The sequence below is a fragment of the Podarcis gaigeae genome (assembly GCF_964106915.1).
Source record: "Podarcis gaigeae genome assembly, chromosome: 2".
NCBI lineage: Eukaryota > Metazoa > Chordata > Lepidosauria > Squamata > Lacertidae > Podarcis > Podarcis gaigeae.
In genome coordinates, this window is record NC_139679.1 from 111,955,307 (window position 1) to 111,975,648 (window position 20,342).

Sequence of the window (20,342 nt, forward strand, 5' to 3'; positions counted from 1 at the left end):
ACACACACATTCTGGTACCACATTATTATTTTTTAAATTTCAAATAAATAGACCAGGACAAAGCTACCCAGGAATAGAGAAAACTTGATTCTCAAGGCTCTGACAGTGAGTAATTTATCACTCACAGTGGTGCAACTGATGAATGGGGAGCTGAGTGGTCCTCCGGACAGCTCTAACCACTGGTCCTGCCGGCTGCGGCTGACGCAGCGCAACAACATCTGCAGGGCCACAGGTTCCCTGCATGCTTTTAAGTATACTGCATATGAATGCTTGCCCTTCATTCCTGGGGGAGACTGCATGAAATTGGGTGGCCAATTTTGCACACCATCTATATAATCAGTGCCTGCGGTATTACATCACAGACATGCTCCGGCATTCTGCATCAATACTATATGTGCAACACCCGCCATCATGCCAAGCCCCCTCGACAGCGGCCCCCTTACTCCCCATTTTGTCACAACAAAAGGAAAATCGCAACTCCCAACATCCCCCTGCGCCTCTATCAGCCGCCACACCCAGCTCGGCCTCCCCCCTCCTTCCACCACGTGTCTCTTGTCGCCGCCATCCAATCAGTTCGGCGCCCCTGAGCCGTTTCGGCCAATCAGAGCGCGGGCCGCCCGCTACTTTATAAAAGCTTTGTCTGGCTTTCGCCAGCCTCCCTCGCCAACCTCTTTGGAACGTTCAGCTTCCGCCGCCGCGTTCGGAGAAGAGAACCTTGAGCTCCCCAACGTTCTGTGCTTTTTAAAAAAAAAAATCAAACCGCGGCGTTTTAAGCGTACAGGCTAAAAGTGTGGGGAAGTGATTTTTTTAAAAAATAAAATCCAAGCAAAATGAGGGAAATCGTCCACATTCAAGCTGGGCAATGTGGTAACCAGATCGGTGCTAAGGTGAGGATGCCATAAATATATTTCTCGCGTGAATGCAACAGATCCTATTTTGGGGGAGGGGTGCAATTGCAGCGGTGCAATTCGGTAAAACGGGTTAAGGTACTTGCCACGGTGGCATAATATTTCGCTTTGCACGTCGGCGCGCTTAATTTTAAAATAAGGACAGTAGCAGGAGTCTCTGACCTTTTTTTTTGTTTTGCTTTCAGCGTGTGGTCGTTGCTAAATATAATCCGATTTTTCTAACGCCGCGCGGCGTACTTTCGGTTCTCTAGAAAGTGCATTGGCTGCCTGCCATTGTCCGGGTGAAAAGGATTTGGGTGGGAGGGTATCTGTGTCTGCCTTGGGGCTTGCTTTATAAAGCTAGCAGTGTTTACTGGTGTGTGGGTTAAAAAAAATAAAAATAAAGACCTTCCTCTAAAATAAGGAAGAGGGGGAGTGCCGTCTTCCCGTAATAAATGCCGCGATTTAAAATTAACGGGATTAGACTCTTCGGTGGATGAGTCAACCAGAAAAGATGTATTATCTCCTCCGTTCCCGCTCGCTCGGCGTGGTGGGGTTGAGCGAGCGCGCCAGTTGATCTATCGGTCTAACGTTGCGTGTAGATTTAAGCGCCAAATCGGCTGCGCTACGAAGGTGCGATTTGAATTTTTTGGGAGGGGAAAGAGGAGGCGGGGAGCAAAAGCCCGGGCTGCTCCATCGCGACCGTGTTTTCCTGTTGTCAACCTGCGGTGGCAATTGGCCCGAATAAAATGCACAGAAATGCATGCATTGATCATTTAACCTAAAGGGATAGCGGGTGGGATGGGGAGATTTTTTTTTCGGAGGTAAAAAAAGCGGCAGAGTAAGGGGGCAACGGTCTCGAATGATCGGTAGGCGTGGGGAGACAAAAACGCGCACGACACAGCTGGAGAAAGGGGGGGTATCTCCAACAAAAGGGCTTGACCCCCCCCCCAAAAGACCTCTCCTGCGGAATTGATCGAGGCTCAGCTCTGCCCGCTCCTTAAAGTGCAAGGCGCAGAATACGGTTTCTCTTCCTTGCAACGGAATGGACCAGATTAGCGCGAACCACGCGGTTGTTCGCCACACCCCGGCTTCCTTCTGGTTTTGGGCGGATTCTGCTTTAAAAAAAAATATATATATATTAGGGTTTGGTTTTTTGTTTGCTTAACAAAAAGCCCCTCCGATGCTCTCCCAACAAAAAACCGACACTGTTATTGATATAAAAGCAGAGGGGTCCGAAACTCGATCATGGGTGTATTTTGAAAAAGCTGTTATTTAGTAGCAAAGTAGGTTGTTGCCGCAAAGCCGGGACCCCCCGGTCAATTGCAAGAGCTTCGTTGTAATCTTAGATTTGGGAGGGTGCTTTTCCCACCCCCAGATTCAAAAGGGTGGGGGGCTGCAGAGTTTGTGCTGTAATGCCCCACTACGTTTCTGCCTCTCCCACCCTCGTGGAAACGTGGGAGCTGATCCTTCCCCTCCCCCACCCGGCGCAGTCAGAGTATCCTTTTGTTTGCAAAAAAAAAAAAAAAAGAGAGAAAGGAACCGCGCGGTCTCTGTTGTGATTTTGTTGCAACAGTGGCCCGTCGAGAACGATTTGGATTCTTGGTATCTTATTTCATTGAAATAAAACGCCTCGTGACTTTTTTTTTTAAAAAAGAAACTAGTTGTGTGTTTTTTTTCGCCTTTCCCCTCCCCCGCGCGCCCTTTCCCGTTTTCTGCTGAGCAAATGCCATTTCTGGCGCCGAATGGCACGCCCACCATCTTCCACCTTCTTTGTCTGCGAGGCAGGAGCACATGGCTGGAGGGCTGGTGCATTTGCTCTGCTCCCCCCCCCCCCACTTTAAATTTCTGGGTGCTCTTTGATCCGTCCTTCTCCAGCTTCTTTCCCTCCCGTGTCGAGGCTCCCGGGCTGCTTCTTTCCTCTCCCATTATTGCAAATTGCCTTGGAATGATGATTCTGTCTCGTAGCCACATCACCACTCTCCTCCGTCCTTTGTGCCTGTAATGGCTGCTGTCTGGTTTGGGTGGGTCTCTCTCTCTCTGGCAAAGGGAGGGAGGAGGGGTTGTAGCACTCTTTAGCACTACTTGCTGCAGAAACCAAGATTGAGCCTGTGTGTGTGACCTAAAAAACGTAGCAATCTTGTGGTTTCTCCCATCTGTCGGGAGCATCAAGATAAATCTCTTTCTCCATTTGCTGGCTTGAATAGTAAGAGCATCTTCCAAGCAAAAAAATAAAGGAGCCCGGTCAACTTGAGCTGGGCTTCAAGCCATACCAACAAAAAAAGAGAAGACTGTAGTACTGCGTACGCAGATTGGAGGATAGCGGTCTTATTTGTATGCTAGGCAAGACCTGCAAGGAGTGACAGCTCTTAAGGTGTGTCCCTTACAGCAGAGCTGGGAACAATGGAAGGGCATCCTATGGTTGCCTGCTTGCCCTTCCCCACAATGCAAATGAAATAAAATGAAGGGGAATTTTGGATTTTCAATTTCCACTTCTGTTCAAAGCAGGACCCTACACTCCTCGTGCTTTTTAAAGGGAAATAGTAAATATTTTCCAATGCTCTCTTTCTGTCTGGTGTAAATCACAATCAAAATGCTGCAGGGCTATTGTGAGGTACATCTTTAAATGAAGGAATAAGCTTTTTTTAAAAAAAAAACAGGTAGCTGATACGCTTCCCTAGTACAATAGGGGTAAAAGAAAGAAAGGACATCTTGTCAAGAGTTTGGTAGTTGTAAAAGAACTGTGCAAGCTTTGGTTTTTCACATGACGCTTCTCCACTTGGGGGAAAAAAAATCTGCGGTCCAAAGCTTGCATATTACTATGTCAATCTACATTGCACCAAGGAATGATTTCCTCCCACATTTTATCACCTTAAATGAGGGGTGCAGTTGTAATCCTAAAGGCAATATTTTTAGAGCTTTGCCTGCTTAATTATCTTCCATAAAACCATAGAATTGGAAGGGGTCAGATCAGTGTGGGTGGATTTTACACTGGTCAGATGCTTCATTTTGTGCAAGACTGGATGTGTGTGCATGGCTTTAAACAGGGACCGTTAGGGGAGATCACAGAGACGTCTATTCACATTGTGATGGGCAGAAGGCAGGTTTTGCCACCACTGCAAAATGAGTGACAGTTACTCATTAATATGGGTGTGTGTGAAGAAGAGCCACCAAACCCAGATGTATTAAAGGATGGCATTAAGGTTTAAACCTGACCTGCAAACCACGCTTGCTCTTATTAGAATGTGGTGGAATGTCAGTAAAGTTGTAACTTGGGAAGGCTACAAACTGACATGTGTCTGGTTAAAAAGAATGATATATTTCAAACACACACGGATTGAGGTTGAGGGCATAAGGTTGCAATTGCAGGCAAGAGTCATCTGTAGATCTTTTCTTGGGGGAGAGAGAGAAAGAGAATCTGATTAACCAGCCTTCTTCCTGTTGCACTGGGCTTAGAAAATACTATGGAAATCTTTCATACTAGGGGATTGTGGTCCCATTACCTGAATACTCAGCTGATGAGTAAAATGCTACCTCTTTTATGATGTTGCTTGAAGATGCACCTAAGCCAGGCAACCCCAGTGCCTGCAATTTCCCAGGTGCCCCACCCAGCTCACCTCTGGATGACCTACATTGCGGCACATTCTTTCGTAGGCAGGAGGGCGTGTTTCCGCATCTCTGCTGGCACCTGATGAATTAAAAAAAAGGAGAGAGCGTATTCCATTCCGAGCCGAAGAACTCTCCTCTGGTGCATTGTTGCCATATCTTTCTACAAAACGAGCATCAATTTTGGGACGTGCCTCCCCCCCTTCCTTTGAGCGAAAACTTCCTACCAGAGCTACATATTCTGGAACCTCTTAGAGCTGCCAATTCTAGTAGGTGCTTAGCTTGGCTTTAAAAAAAATAATAATGCAGTTTCTTGCCAGCTTGGATCTGCAGCGGGGTGAGGCCAGACCAAGTGAGTCTGCCCCCCCCCCCCCCGCCTCTGGTGTATTTAAAAATTCATGGCTCTGCAGTGCCTTGGGTGTTTTTGGCCAGCAAATGGCACACGCAGGCATCCAGAGTTGCTTTGGCACAGCCATCAAGACAAAAAACGATTCTAGAGCCCTCAAGTGGGATAAATTGTAAGGCGACATAAGCTGTCAGTTCTTTTGAACAGATCTTTTTTTTAACGTTCTTCATTTAAACAAGCAAACTTGGCCATACGGATAAATTCAAGAGATTATTGTAAAACAAAAAGTAGCTTAGTTTCAAGTTGGCGCTTTGTGGGTTTTAAAAAAATGTTTTGCAAGGGTGTTAGTTTCAATTTGGTGTGACTTTTGCACTACCTTTAAAGCACACTGGCCCTCAAAGAATTCTGGGCTCTGTAGTTAACTCCACACAGAGTGACAATTCCAATCAACCCTGAAAAAAACTACAGTGCCCAGAATTCTTTGAGGGGAAGAATTCGCTTTAAAGGTAAAGTGTAAATGCAGCCTTGGTAACTTCAATAGGGCATTTGAAGAAGGAAGCTGTAGGGTCACAGAGTTTTTGCTGCCTCGTTTTCTAACTTAACCAATGTTGGCCACTCAACTCTGGCTCTGAATTCAGCTAAGAGATTATTGTATACCAGTTAGATTTCTCTTCCATGCTATGTTTTAGATGCAAGTCTAAAAATCAAAATGTGTGAAGCGATTGTGAGTCTCCACTATCTTGGCGAGGGAATTCTCTAAAGAAAATAGCGGGTGTTTTCAAATTGAAGTACAACTTTCTGCAGCAGTGGTAGAAGCGGCATTACTTTTCTGACTCTGGTCTTCATGAAGGAAAGAGTTAATAAAATTAGCATGCATTTTAGCCTTCCCACTGCCAGGCCTGGGGTTCCCCTCTCTTGCTTTGAGAACATTTTTGGTCACAACAAAATTCATTTTCTATGTACTGTCCCTCTCTTCCCTGACACACCCACTCCACTCAATGATAAGACAATATTAAGTTTGGAGTTGGGCAAGTATAGATGGTCTGCTGATTGGTGGTTAACTTCTCTGTTCTTCACTCCTCTTTCCCTACAGGATATACCTGTCCCTGAATGGTGTTTGGGGGGGACGCGACTAGGCCGCAGCTTGTCATGTCTGCACTGTTCCACCTTGACCTCAGGGCAGCTTTTACTTGCTTTTGTGTCCTCCAGTTGTGCTGTTGGACTGCAGGTCACATCAGCCCCAGCCATCTGGGACTTAAGGCTGCGTCCATACTAGGGATTCGAAACACTTGAGAAGATGAGAGGCTGGTTGGGGAAGATGCTAACTGGATTCTGAGGACCATAAAACACAATTCCCGTGGGAACAAAGGAAGCTGCCTTCTACTGAATGGGAGCATTGCCTCATCTAGTTCAGGATCCTTTGCATGGATGAGGAGAAGCTGTCCAGGATTTAAGAGAGGGGATCTTTTCCTAGCCCTTCTTGGATATTCCATGGGATTGAACCAACTACAGCTGTGCTCCATGATTCTTTGAAGCAAGCCATGGCGGTGTAAGCCATATAAAATCCAATAATGGCTTTGGTAGTGCAAGCATTCCCTAACACACCATAAACTCCCTTCTACAATTTTTGTTCCGTTTCAGCTATTAAAGGAATGAGGAATGCAGGTCCCTTTTAGGATATATAAATCTGCTAATGCTCTGAGCATGCCCAGAGTAGGGTTAATGCCTTTTTTGGGGAAGGAATGACACAGAGCCGTGGATATTTTCACAGTGCATCATCTGAGGTGCTCTGGGAAATTGGTTCCTGATAATTACTTCATTGCAGTATGAGAATATAGCCTGCCTTGCTCCTAAACGAACCCCTGCCACAGTTTGCTCTTGTTCGTAACAGTGGAGCTTGAAATATTTAAAATATCCTTTTTGACGTAGATCCCTGTGAGATGCCTGCGAGCATTACACAGTGGCCTTGTCACTGGATCACATGAGGACTCTATGATAACTTTAATCGCCCAATAGCAGTAGCTGATACACATAGCAGGTGCTTACATAACCGTAGGTCTTAATCTACCTACTAGAACAAAAATGCAGTTAATGTTAAATATTAACCTATATGGGAGTGATATCAAAACATGGGCATATAATGCTGCTTTAAAAGATTAGAACAACCACGTTTATGAGATAGTGCTGCATGATCACATAGCACTTTACATAAATTATCTCAGCGTCCCTTAATTGTCCTCAAAGCTAGGTAGATTGGTACTCTAATCCTCCCCCCTTTTTGAGGCGGGAGCTAGCGAGGCAGAAAAAATTGCCTTTACACATCTGCAGTTGCCATGATTCTACTTTGCATTAATCTGGAATAGCTACAATCCCTTGTTCCACACAGGTTGGGGGGGGGGAATCCTTTTATAAGCCTGGGAAACGTAGCAAAAGTTACTTCAGCCACTTTGATTGTGAATGACAGGATGACTTAAGTGGTAAGTAAGTTGCCTTAAAGTAATTGTGAGATCCTGCTATGGCGTTGGGAAATGGCCATGCCAATTCCTTGCTCTAGACCAGGCTTCCTCAAACCCAGCCCTCCAGATGTTTTTGGCCTACAACTCCCATGATGCCTAGCTAGCAGGAGCAGTGGTCAGAGATGATGGGAATTGTAGTCCCAAAACAACTGGAGGTTTGAGGAAGCCTGCTCTAGAATCACACAACAACAAGGAGTCAGATGGGATTATCCCAACCTCATACCTAGTGCAGGATCTTTCACCAACAGCATCATTGGTTCCTATTCCTCCAGCAAAGGAGAGCCCACCATATCTCCTAAGACCATCTGCTTCACTGTCTCAGCACCTCTTACCTTAAGGAAGTTTCTCCTAGAGTTTACCTGAAATCTTTCATTGCAGCATCCACCCATTGTTCTTGCCATCTGTTGCAACAGAAAACGAAGTGTGCCCTGTTTTCTTCATGGGAGCCTTTCGGATAATTGAGGGTGTCTGGGAAGGATGTCTTTAACTGAAAAAGCATTGGAGGATTTAACTTGGCCCATGGGCTCTCTCCCATGCAGTCAAATTGGGCAATTCTCTCTTAACCTCCTCCTTCCCAGTGTGAGCAGCAAGAGAGGCTCCTTCAGAAGCTTCTTCCCTCTCTCTTATAATCTGCTTCACAGGCAAACCAGATTGCAGCTGAGGTGCATAAGGAGAGACAACTTTTGACACGGGAGAAAGTAGTAGAACCCGCGGACATGCAATGAAGCTGAATGGTGAAGGATTCAGGACAGAGCAGGTGCTTCACACAGCGGATCATTAAACTATGAAACCAACCAAGTGGATGGTTTCAAAAGAGGATAAGGCAAATTTGTGGAGGTTAAAGGCTATCAGTGGCTATTGACCACGGTGGCTGCTCTCCTGTAGCTGTACACTCTGATCCAACAGGCTCTTAGTTGGCCAAAGAAGGCTTGTGCTGAGTTCCGGCTGCCTTCTCTTGAGTAGAAACAGGCAGCAATCTTGTAAATGTCCCTCCAGAATTTAAAAGTCCTTCATGCTCTGTGGGAAGGACCCAGAATATGTCTCCCTTCATCAACGTTGGGTAACTAGATTTCACACAGGGTGAAAATCCCTTGAACTTCTGTAGCGCTGTTGTTATTTTTTCCCGGGCAGAGCTAATGTCTGCTGTGTCCGCCTTCTTAGTTATCCTTTCCTTCCGAGCAGCTGTCTTGGTAAGAGAGTCCCTTGGGGGGCATGTGTGTGTGTGTGTAAGGGTGGTTTGGCCAGTCCATGTCCCTCCAGTCAACCATTACCCTGGCGCTGAAAAATGTGTGGAATGTTTTGTCCAACCACCCACAGCTGTGGCCTAAAGGGAGGTGATGGGGAGGGAGGGGTGTCCTCAGAAATGGAAAATGGAGTTTTGTTTTCCCCAGACCATGAGATAGATTCCTGTGGCAGCTTAAGGGGCCTCCCTCCCCATTCATCACAGGGGATGGACAGATGGGGCTGTATAGTAACCCTTTCCCCGCTGGATTTGATTTCTATAGAAGTGAAGGGCCTCCCTAAGAGTGACACACACAGGAATTTGCACATAATTTTCATAGTTTTTATCTCCTGGCTCCTCAATGAACTGCTCTCTTCTCCAACATGGCAAGCTTAGGCAAGGGGGCAACTCCTCCTGTTTGATGGATAAAGTGAGGATATAAATACATTATTATTATTATTATTATTATTATCAATCTTAGGGGTGCAGGCAAGATGGGTCATGACGCCCTCACCTGTCATGACCACAGACTAACATCTCAGTGGTTCTGTAGGGCTCCAACTCCAGAATCAGGCTTCTGTTCCAAGATTAGAGGAAACCTTGTTCAGGATAGACAGCTTAGTCTATCCAATGCCTTCCTGCGTCGCCCTATAGCTTCTCCTCTTATCTGGGCCAGGGGGAAGGCACCAGGAGGTGCGGGATATTAATTTATCACCGCCAAATTTCCTCCTGCCCCTGTCCGATTCCAAACCTTATCTCAGGATAAAGTAACCCCAAGTGCATATATATCTGTTGCATTTATGTACTACCCAGACAACCTAGTTTTGTGGGCGTTTTACAGACCCATTAAAAAAAACAGCAGCGAGCTGAGATGCAAATAGCACTGTGTAGTTTTCATGAGCAGCAGTGGGGGCTCCGCTTTTGTATCTCGGCTGCCTAGTCTTGAATGTTTGAGTAGCTGGCGGAAACCTGTGTTGCTGCTTGCACTGGGAAGGAGATGTCCACAGCCCTTGGCTTGTCCTAATGTTTGGCCTTTGCTCCCTATCTTAATTCACAAGATATCTTTGTTTTTCTCTCCCCTGGTCTTAACCTGCGTCCCGCCCCCACCAGTGGAAACAGTCTTTTATTTCATTCACGCTGGCCTTTGGATATGCCTGTTTTCCTTCCCTGCGTCTAATTGGGCTCTCTCAACTAATTCTTGGGACTTCCAGCTTCCAGAAGGAGCTCTAATCCCCCCCCCCAACTGGGGAATTGATCCACAAAGGCCGGATACAAGCAGCTTAACCTCAGCCATCTGTCCAGTCCATGCAGTTGAAAGCTTACTGGCATGTGTGGGAGACCTTGCTCATGTTCGAAGCAGCTGGCCTGAAGACCCTGGGGCTGGGGGAAGGGGGCGGAAGAGGCATCTGAAAAGGGGGGGGGTGTTGTCTGTCCCAGCTAGGTTAATGGGGATGGAGGTGTCTGGTGTGTAGTCATGTTGGCAGGTGCAACACCCATAAGTGTGTGTCTCAGACACATGCACCTTGTTAGAACCTCAGCAGCAGCAGGTGGCTTGCACTCTTGACGGGGTTATATTTAATGCCTGCATGCCAAGGATCTTAAGATTTAAATCGGGAGCTAGGCTGGTGGCTCAACAGGCCCGCAAAGTATTTCCTGATTGCCAGCTTGGCTGTGGGGATGGGTGAGGGGGCAGGTACGCAGCAATGGTGTTTTGGAGCAGCGTGTTGCAAAAACTTGCCATGGTCTGTGTCAACACAAACTAAGGAAAACTTTTCTCTTGTTCTACTTCTGTAAAACCCTTCCCTATCACAATAAAGGCTTTCTGCCATTTTGGAAATTCCCAATACAGTGGTACCTCGGGTTACATATGCTTCAGGTTACAGACTCCGCTAACCCTGAAATAGTGCTTCAGATTAAGAACTTTGCTTCAGGATGAGAACAGAAATTGTGCTGTGGCGGCAGCGAAAGGCCCCATTAGCTAAAGCGGTGCTTCAGGTTAAGAACAGTTTCAGGTTAAGTACAGACCTCCAGAATGAATTAAGTACTTAACCCGAGGTACCACTGTAATAATAATAAAAATAATAAAAATAAATAAATAAAATATAATACTTACACATACATACCCCGCCCATCTGGCTGGGCTTCCCCAGTCACTCTGGGGAATTTAAAAGCACAATAAAACGTCAAACATTAAAACTTCCCTAAACAGGGCTGACTTCAGATGTCTTCTAAAAGTCAGATACTTGTTTATTTCCTTGACATCTGGTGGGAGGGCGTTCCACAGGGCGGGTCCCACTACCGAGAAGGCCCTCTGCCTGGTTCCCTGCAACCTCACTCCTCTTTTCTGATATTAATACAATACTGATCCATTTCCCTCCTGCTGCTCTTTATTGCGTCTCTCTTACCCTCCTGTTAGAGGACCCAAATGCATTATCTGTTAGATATATAATTCTCTTAATTTTATTACTGCAATTGCTTGCTACAAATTCTGAGGAGCAGGAGAGAGACTACCCAAGGTGTTTCAAGTTTATTTTCTTCAAATGCAATCAATCAAAACTCTTTCAAGACCAGGAAGTCGGGTGGAGGGGAGCGAGACTAATGGCAGGGGTTTTCAAGCTGTGCTTTGAGGAAAAGTTTTGTGTGCGGTTTTTCCCAAAGTACAGAGTAATGGTTGGATCAAGCTTCCCTAAAAAGATGAGTTGTCCACCCACACCAAGGTTTCTCTGCCATTTGAAACCGCAGGGGTGTGTTGGGTATGTCAGTGGCTTTCGAAATGCCTGTAGACCACTTGGAAATTGCTAGGCAAGATGTCATGTGAGGTAATTTAATAATAATTTTTAACAATCACCCTGCCCAGCGCTAGCATAACTTGCACTGCATGGCAGGCCATGAATGTGGTTCTAGGGCTGGCTGCTGAGAAGAGACATTTTTTTTGGGGGGGGGGGGAATGAAGTAGATTAGTCCAGCATCATGTTTATCCATTTAAAATACTTCAATATTGTTGGTGGGTTGGGGTGGGCTGGATGCTCTGAAGTTGATGTGCAGTTACAATACAGTACGACAACAAAATTGATAAAGTGAAAATAAGCAACAAACATTCAACCAAAAATACAAGAAAACCCATCAGTTGGACCACAGCTCAAGAAAAAGCAGACATAAAGGCTCTTCTGAAGTATTGGGGACTGTCAGATCACAGCTGGTAGTGTTGGGGAGATGTAGGGCCACTGCAGAAAAGGCCCCCATCCCTTGTTAAATATGACCTCTGATCGGAATTGCCTCTGTTACTGAGGGTGGGCGATGGCTCAAGTGCAGGGCAAGATGGAGGTAGCCTCAGCTGTTGGAAACCGCTTGTTCTTGAGACAACAATGCACTTGAATAGGCTGGACCGGTAGTTTGAAGAAACACTGCCCTCTTCAATGTGAAACTATCGGCCTGATGGATTTCACAAGGCAAGAGTTTGTAATTGTGGTTTGGAGCAACGTTATTCCCTGGGTCCTTATGTGGTGTTGGACTACAAGTCCCATCACCCCTTAACCACCGACTTAAGCTTGAGTGGGGCTGGTGGGAGTTGTAGTCCAATGACATCTGGGGCCCCACTGTTGAAGGAAGTTTGCTTTAAAACAAAATGGCGTCCCTCTGATTCCTAGCAATATGGAGCAAGGCCTTCTGGGAGTGAGAACACAACTTCACTTAGGAGTGAACCGTAACTGAGTAAAATAGGGAGAAGGATATATTGGGAGTGCTGCTTTCTGGGTATGTGTGTGAGACAGAGGCTCTGATTATGAAGTTTGTGCCCCCTTAGTTTCTCTTGAGTAGGGTGTTTACTTTTTCTAGATCAGGGGGAAGCCAATGGACACTACTGAGCTGCAGCTCAAAGCCATTCCTCATCCATGGCTCGCCTTCCAGGAGAACAAGGCAGGGCTTGTGTTGGCTGCTGCAGCTGCTGAGTCAGCCCATCTGCCTCCGAGGGAGATACGAACAGTCTCTCCTTTAAGATGACTGGATGGGGGAGAGGAGCGGAGATGTTCCTTTTAAGGTAGTGTGGAAGGAGTCTAGCATATTTTCTCTCTCTCGCTCTCCCACTCGTATTCCTGCTTTCCCCAAATCTGTATTCCAGGTCTTGATTTCAGCTGACATAGGGCCACAGAACTAGATTTCAGTGCTCAGGTTCGACCTGGAACAGCCAGAGGTGGTCAGGAGTAGCTCTTGAGCATGTGCAGAGTCCACTTCTCTCGCCACTGTGCAGTAGAGCACTGCTGCTAGATGAAGACTGCTGTCAATTAGGACTACAACCTTTTGTTTTTAGAGGGATGGGGCTGCTAACCATTTTGGGCGTGTGGGCACATTTGTAACGTGGAGAAACACTTGTGGGGTGCCGCACACATACAGCAATCAGTTGCACAGTGTTCCCTGTTTACAAACAGGTGAAAAGCAACCAGAGAAGGCCAGTCACGCTGCGCACGGCAGTCTTCCATGATATTGGTGCAGGAACTAAAAAGGCCCTGCCTCTTGCGATTGTCATTGTCCTCAACTGTGTCTCCAATCTTAAGGGAAGGCCGTCTCCTTCTGATCTTGGATAGTGGGCTGGGTAGCATGGGAGGAGATCCCACTGGTATCCAGGGCCCAATCCATTTTGATAAATCACCTCTTTGAATTGTGTCGGGGAGCGAAATGGTGACCAGCGGCCATTTGGCAGGATGGTCCTGCTAAATATTCTAGCTGGTGCATTCTGGATGCTTTCTGCTTTTGAAGTGTAGAGCACATTGCATTAACCCAGTCTTGATGTGGCTTCAAGCATGTGTTGCCTTAGCCAGAATTGATTTCCTGATAAGTTGTGGTCATGTCGTGCTGCTTCCATGATTGGGCTGTGTCCACGAATATTAACTTGAATCTTCCTTTTCTTATTCCCTGCAGTTTTGGGAGGTGATTAGTGATGAACATGGGATCGACCCCACTGGAACCTACCATGGCGATAGTGACCTACAGCTTGACCGCATCAGTGTTTACTACAATGAAGCCACAGGTGAGTATTCGTCTCTTTCCCCACCCCCAAGGTGTTCTGGAACATTTTGATTCACAAAATAACTTTTGCAAATAGCATGCATAACTCGGCACAGTGGGACCTTGAGTTAAGTACTTAATTCGTTCCAGAGGTCCGTACTTAACCTGAAAGTGTTCTTAACCTGAAGCACCACTTTAGCTAATGGGGCCTCCTGCTGCCACTGCGCCGCCGGAATACGATTTTTGTACTTAACCTCAAGCAAAGTTCTTAACCTGAAGCACTATTTCTGGGTTAGTGGAGTGTGTAACTTGAAGCGTATGTAACCTGAAGCATATGTAACCCGAGGTACCACTGTATCTGAATAACCTGCCTTTTTTCTGGCTCCTTTACCATTTCTTCTCATTATTGTGCCTTTTGTCCTAAGTATAAGTAGGAAAAGGGGAATATGGAAAGTTTCCCAAGTGCGAAGGTGTGTTTACTGGATCTGTGCATTTCAGGCTCATACTGCCAGAGCTTGCTTGGTGCAACCTTTTCAGTCTTTAGAGAATTTCATCTTTCATTGTGTTAGCTTTAAAAAATAATACAGTGGTACCTTGAGTTACAAACGCTTCAGGTTACAAACTGCTAACCTGGAAGAGTTACCTCTAGTTGAGAACTTTGCTCCAGGATGAGAACAGAGATTGTTTGCCGGCGGTGCAGCGGCAGCAAGAGGCCCCATTAGAGAAAGCATCCCTCTAGTTAAGAACAGTTTCGGGTTAAGAACGGACCTCCGGAACGAATTAAGTTCGTAACTAGAGGTGCCACTGTAATTTTAAATGCAAGCTCCTTACTCTTAACTGCTGAGGGCGGGGAAGGCAAGCCTCAAAATGGAACTTGGAAAGGTGTTGCTGGACCATAATAACCCAAGCAGCAGAATTTTAGGGACCACAAGGGAGGCTTCCACCAGAACGAGCAGGGGAAATGACTCAAAAGCTCCCTACACTTTCCAGTGCCATTTTGCTGCTTGCCTCTCTCTCGTATTTGGTGCTGCACTCTTCATCTACTCCCTTCCTTCAAATTGTTTCTCATCCCTTGATACTTTGCCTACCAGGGATCTATATAGGAGGCTATCCCCACGTGCAGGCAGTAAAATAATAGATGAAGCATCCTTCAGCTCAAATGAGCCTTCAAGCCATGTCATCAGTCCCAGCACACATTTGTTCACTGTCCAAAGTGTCTCTTGCAAACATCTTGCATTCTAATGTACTTTTCTTCTCAAAACTCCTTGGTGACTTACTATTCTATTCTACTGATAAACCAGAAGGTCATTAAAAAGCTTGCATTTAATTTGAATGGATATGAAGCTAGCAACATGGTTTCTGTTATGGAATGGGCCATGGATGGGGAACAGCAGTCCTCCTTCTCAGGTATCCTTTGCCCTTCTTTCTCCCAGGTGGCAAATATGTCCCTCGTGCCATCTTGGTTGACCTGGAACCAGGAACTATGGACTCCGTGAGGTCTGGACCTTTCGGTCAGATCTTCAGGCCAGACAACTTCGTGTTTGGTAAGATGCAATCTCAATCTTTGCTGTTTCTATCTGTAGTTGGGAGGGAAGGGGGTAGGACCGTGATGGGAAGTTCTGCTTCTGCACATGACTCTTGGCAAACTGTTCTAAGTTGAGACATTCCTTCATCACACTAGAATGTTCAGTTCACATTGAGTTCATGTAAACATTACATCTTGACCTGTTCTTAGTACTTGGGTTGACCACATCCACGGATGAATGATATATATTAATTATTAGTAATTGTTTAAGTCTTGCATTATCAATCACTAGTTATAGTTTAATAAGGAGGCTTTCACGCCTGTCCAATTCTGTGTTCCCTTTCCCAGCCTTTGGTCTATTGATGATTGATGCTTTGTATTTGTGTTAACCAATCAGCAACGAGCACATATGTGGCAATGCTGTAATATTCAATAAAAGGGACTCCCCGAGACATGCTCGGTAGATGCCTCCCATATGACACTTGCCATTCGTCTGTCGTTTATTTCAACCCAACAGGACCGCAAACATGCCTCCTGTAAACTAGTTGGGTTGGCCTCTTTTATCGTGGAAAGGAGAAGAGAATAGGTTGCTCCCATGGAGAAGGTGTGGGTGTGCACTTTCGGTTAGTTTCAGGGAGAGTGGAACGCCACAATTCCTCTTCTGCTTCTGTTACTCCCCCCCCCCCCCCAGTTGTGCATAAGAGACACCAGGCTTTGAGAGTAACAGGGAATGATGTCCAGGAGCCATTTCTCACCACATGTTCTCTCCCCTTGTAATCAGCCTGGCAAAGGAAGCATTGCTGCGTACACAAATTTTGTAGGCATTTGGCCATCTGTGAGCTGCCCAAAAGCACGGTGCCCAAACCAGCATTTTAAATGACGTTAAGCCCTGCCTCTAAAAGACTTCCCAATGGCCTGAGCAGTGCATCTAGGGCAGGGCTGGGGGAACTTGCGATCCTCCCACTCCCAACTCTCCATCAGCCCCGATAAGCATGGGCAGCGGTCGGAGATGGTGGGATTTGCATTCCAGCAAAATCTGGAGGGCACCAAAATCCCCCCACCCACTGCTGTAGAGGAGTAAGGCCCCCCAAGGTAGCATATAAATTATTATTACATTGTTCCTTGTGGGTATAGCCCCTTTGAGCTGCATCTCTGATCACTTCCTAGCATTGGGTGGATTGGTTTATCCTTCCAGCTTTTGCAAAGTCCCAACAGTCCATAATTAGCGTCTTTCCCCGTTTCGGGCCATATTCATGTAGCAAACATCTTGGCCTTATCCAAGCAGAAGATGCATATGAGCTGCACTGGGTTGGTTTTCTTAAAACAGGTTGCGCCAAGAGAGTTGTTCTTTGCCTACTGGGGGGCTAAAGGATTTACAATTGTACCTTGGAAGTCAAATGGAGTCCGTTCGACTTCTAAAACATTCAGAAACCAAAGAGCGGCTTCTGATTGGCTGCAGGAAGCTCCTGCAGCCAATCCAAAGGCCATCCGGACATTCGGCTTCCGAAAATAGTTTGCAAACTGGAGCAGTCACTTCCGGGTTTGCAGCGTCCGGGAGCCAAAATGTTCGAGAACTAAGCTGTACGAAAACCAAGGTATGGCTGTATCTAGTTTTAAGTTCAGGGAGACACACCGAATGTGAATGATGTGGTCTTGGGTAGCCACGGGAAGTGTGATTGTGAGAATGAGCCAGCTTGGCCCAAGCGTCATGGTTTCTCCCCCCTTCTCCTGCCTCCTACAGGCCAGAGCGGAGCTGGGAACAACTGGGCAAAAGGCCACTACACAGAAGGTGCCGAGCTGGTGGATTCAGTCCTGGACGTGGTCCGGAAGGAAGCGGAAAGCTGCGACTGCCTCCAGGGTTTCCAACTGACCCACTCCTTGGGCGGCGGCACTGGTTCCGGCATGGGCACGCTCCTGATCAGCAAGATCCGCGAGGAGTACCCCGACCGCATTATGAACACCTTCAGCGTGGTGCCATCTCCCAAGGTGTCTGACACCGTGGTGGAGCCGTATAACGCCACCCTTTCCGTGCACCAGCTGGTGGAGAACACAGACGAGACCTACTGCATCGACAACGAGGCTCTGTACGACATCTGCTTCCGCACCCTCAAGCTCACCACGCCCACCTACGGCGACCTCAACCACCTGGTCTCGGCCACCATGAGCGGCGTCACCACCTGCCTCCGCTTCCCCGGGCAGCTGAACGCCGACCTCCGCAAGCTGGCGGTCAACATGGTGCCATTCCCTCGCCTTCACTTCTTCATGCCCGGCTTCGCCCCCCTGACCAGCCGGGGCAGCCAGCAGTACCGCGCCCTGACAGTGCCCGAGCTGACGCAGCAGGTCTTCGACGCCAAGAACATGATGGCGGCCTGCGACCCCCGCCACGGGCGCTACCTAACTGTCGCAGCCGTCTTCCGCGGCCGCATGTCCATGAAGGAGGTGGACGAGCAGATGCTGAACGTGCAGAACAAGAACAGCAGCTACTTCGTAGAGTGGATCCCCAACAACGTCAAGACGGCCGTCTGCGACATCCCTCCCAGAGGCCTCAAGATGGCCGTCACCTTCATTGGCAACAGCACGGCCATTCAGGAGCTCTTCAAGCGCATCTCCGAGCAGTTCACGGCCATGTTCCGGCGCAAGGCCTTCCTTCACTGGTACACGGGCGAGGGCATGGATGAGATGGAGTTCACAGAGGCCGAGAGCAACATGAACGACCTGGTGTCCGAGTACCAGCAGTACCAAGACGCCACAGCGGAGGAAGAGGAGGATTTCGGCGAAGAGGCCGAGGAGGAAGCTTGAGGCGAGTCTGCTGGCAGTTTGGGAAACAAAACAGAAAAGTCAATAAATCCGCACAAAAATAAAAATTGAAAACAAAAACCCTGCATCTCCACGTTCTGTTTCTTTTTCCTTCCTCTCCAGCCTGTCAACCCCTTCCTGCGTCTCTTAATGGGCCAGTCTCTCCATTTTAACCCTCTCTCCATTTCTTCTCAGTGGTGGGAACAGCCTGTGGCTGATTTAACAATGAAACGGCTGCTCAGAGAGTCCCTTGAGAGCGGCTGAAAAAGACAGAAGAGGTTCTGTCTATCCATGATTATATTTGGTCACTAGTGATGGTTGATTTCCTTTCCCTGATCTACCATAGTTAATCAAGTGAGCTGTTAAGAAGCACAAGGCTGAGAGCCTTTTAATTGCAAAAGGGTGTGAGGATGTTGGATCAGTTCTGACACGGGAACCCATTCCAGATAAAAGTAGAAAGGTAGCTGACTTTAAGATGGAAACATGTTCCTGAAAGGCAAGTTTTCTTTCTGTCCAAGCAGAAAATAATAACCTGACTTCTGCTAATCTGAGCCGCAGGCCAATGGTTTCAAAGTGCATTTGCTAATAGGAAGTTGGGCTTTAGTTTTGGGGTAGCCTGCAGAATGGGTGTGTAAATGGTTTGAAGTCTGGTGGATTCCTACCCCAGTAGGGGTCTCTCTAAAGATTGCTTGGTCTTCCCTATATGTATGTTTCTGAAAAATCTGCCACTGGATCATCTTGCCCCTGGAACACCTAAAACAACCAACGTTAATGTAGAAGGCATTTGTTGATCAGGAGAACAAAATGCAAGTTCTCTTTGCAGGATCCACCGGTTCAGATGTCTTTACCTATATGGTATGCCTGCAATATAAATTAATGCTCATTGCCTCCAGAGTCTGCGCCTCTGGATGTTTGAGTCCTATTCTTGTTTGTGAAGTCAGCCAAAACTGGTGTGAAAGCCAAAAAGGGTTCTTTCCCTCTCCCTGATTTTGCCAAATATGATGTCCAAAAGCCTGACTTTCAAACTATTTCATTAGAACTTTTGTCCTTGCCTTGGCTTCTCAAAAGCCCTGGAGCTATAGTAGAAAAGAGCAAAGCACTCTTTTTGTCCTGAATAACATTTTGAGGCTTTGACCCTTACCAAAGGTTGAGGCAGAGATTGAGACATTGCTGATTTGTCTGGGCCCAAAGTGCTGGGTGCACTCTTAGTCAGAATAAACACAAGCAGCAGTAGATTGCAAGGGAGTCATGCCTTGCAACTCAAAAAGGCGAGCTGCTCTTCGAAGAAATAACTACCATTAAAAATACTTTGTCTGAAAGGTAGCTACAAATCCGAAGTACCCATGGCTTAGTTTGCTTTTGCTCACAGTTGTAAAAGTTGGAGGTAAGGCTAAAGATCAGTGAGGAGTGATGGAGGTTAGCACTTAAAAGGGCAGCAAAGACCTGCACACACAGAGCAGATGGGAGAAAGGTTTGTCCGAAAAGGGACTGGGAGATGCCATGTTTGAATATTTTGGGTGGTTGTGGAAAGAGGAACTGCATTAGGAAAGAGGAACTGAATTAGGTTTTCTTTCAGTGAGCTCTTTATCCATGAGAATACTCAAATGTCTGATTTTTTTTTTTAAAGCCTCTTTTTTGTTGATGTGGATAGTCTCCTATTGTAGTATCCAACCTGTAGGAAGTAGCTAAGGGAGCCATATTGTTCCAAGGGATCGCTGAGCCAGTGGAATGGGACATCTAGTTCTGACTCTGCCTAAACAGGGTTTTACATCTGAAAGGTCACAGTGCCACCACAAAGCCTGGCTTTTTCAATCTCCTGCTTGTTGCCTCAGCATCTTTTCTCTTTCGTTCCTCACTCATTTCTTCCCTGCCTCATCTTACTCTTTTTTAAAGGAAAAAAAAAATCCCTGCTTTTTCATATTGAAAAGTTGTCTTGTAAACAAATAAAAGGGTTTCTTATGTTTTCCTTTTTGTGTTGAGTGTCCTCACTGTCCCTCTGCAGACCCTCATCCTTGCACAGTAAAATGACAGGGGGGAAAGGCATCTCCATAACATTAAAAACAACTATTTTTGCTGGTTTATCATGAAATGAGGCTGAGAGAAAACCCATTCATAAAGCAGGAGTGTGGAAGCTGCAACTGTAAATGATCGTGTGTGTTAATTCCTATTAACACAGGGATGCGGGTGGCGCTGAGGGTAAAACCTCAGTGCCTAGGACTTGCCGATCGCATGGTCGGCGGTTCGAATCCCCGTGGCGGGGTGAGCTCCCATCTTTCGGTCCCAGCTCCTGCCAACCTAGCAGTTCGAAAGCACCCTTAAGTGCAAGTAGATAAATAGGTACCACTTTATAGCGGAAAGGTAAACGGCGTTTCCAGCTTCGTCACGCTGGCCATGTGACCCGGAAGTGTCTCCGGACAGCGCTGGCCCCCGGCCTCTTAAGTGA

At 46.8% G+C, this 20,342-nt stretch overlaps 1 protein-coding gene across 1 annotated transcript; it reads left to right on the forward strand.

The window, feature by feature from the left end:
* Window positions 1–641: 641 nt before the first annotated feature.
* On the forward strand, window positions 642–19,865 carry TUBB (tubulin beta class I). Its single transcript, XM_083724807.1, has 4 exons — window positions 642–887; window positions 13,492–13,600; window positions 15,012–15,122; window positions 16,845–19,865. Exons 1-4 carry the CDS (start codon window positions 831–833, stop codon window positions 17,900–17,902), a joined length of 1,335 nt encoding a protein of 444 aa, XP_083580933.1. The 5' UTR covers window positions 642–830; the 3' UTR covers window positions 17,903–19,865.
* Window positions 19,866–20,342: the final 477 nt, after the last annotated feature.

What these genes read in the sequence shown, in the direction of transcription:
- TUBB (XM_083724807.1), top strand. Translation starts at nt 831, where the DNA reads ATGAGGGAAATCGTCCACATTCAAGCTGGGCAATGTGGTAACCAGATC. An exon ending in TTACTACAATGAAGCCACAG is followed by an intron (nt 13,601 to 15,011) that starts GTGAGTATTCGT and finishes TCTTTCTCCCAG; the next exon opens with GTGGCAAATATGTCCCTCGT. An exon ending in GCCAGACAACTTCGTGTTTG is followed by an intron (nt 15,123 to 16,844) that starts GTAAGATGCAAT and finishes TGCCTCCTACAG; the next exon opens with GCCAGAGCGGAGCTGGGAAC.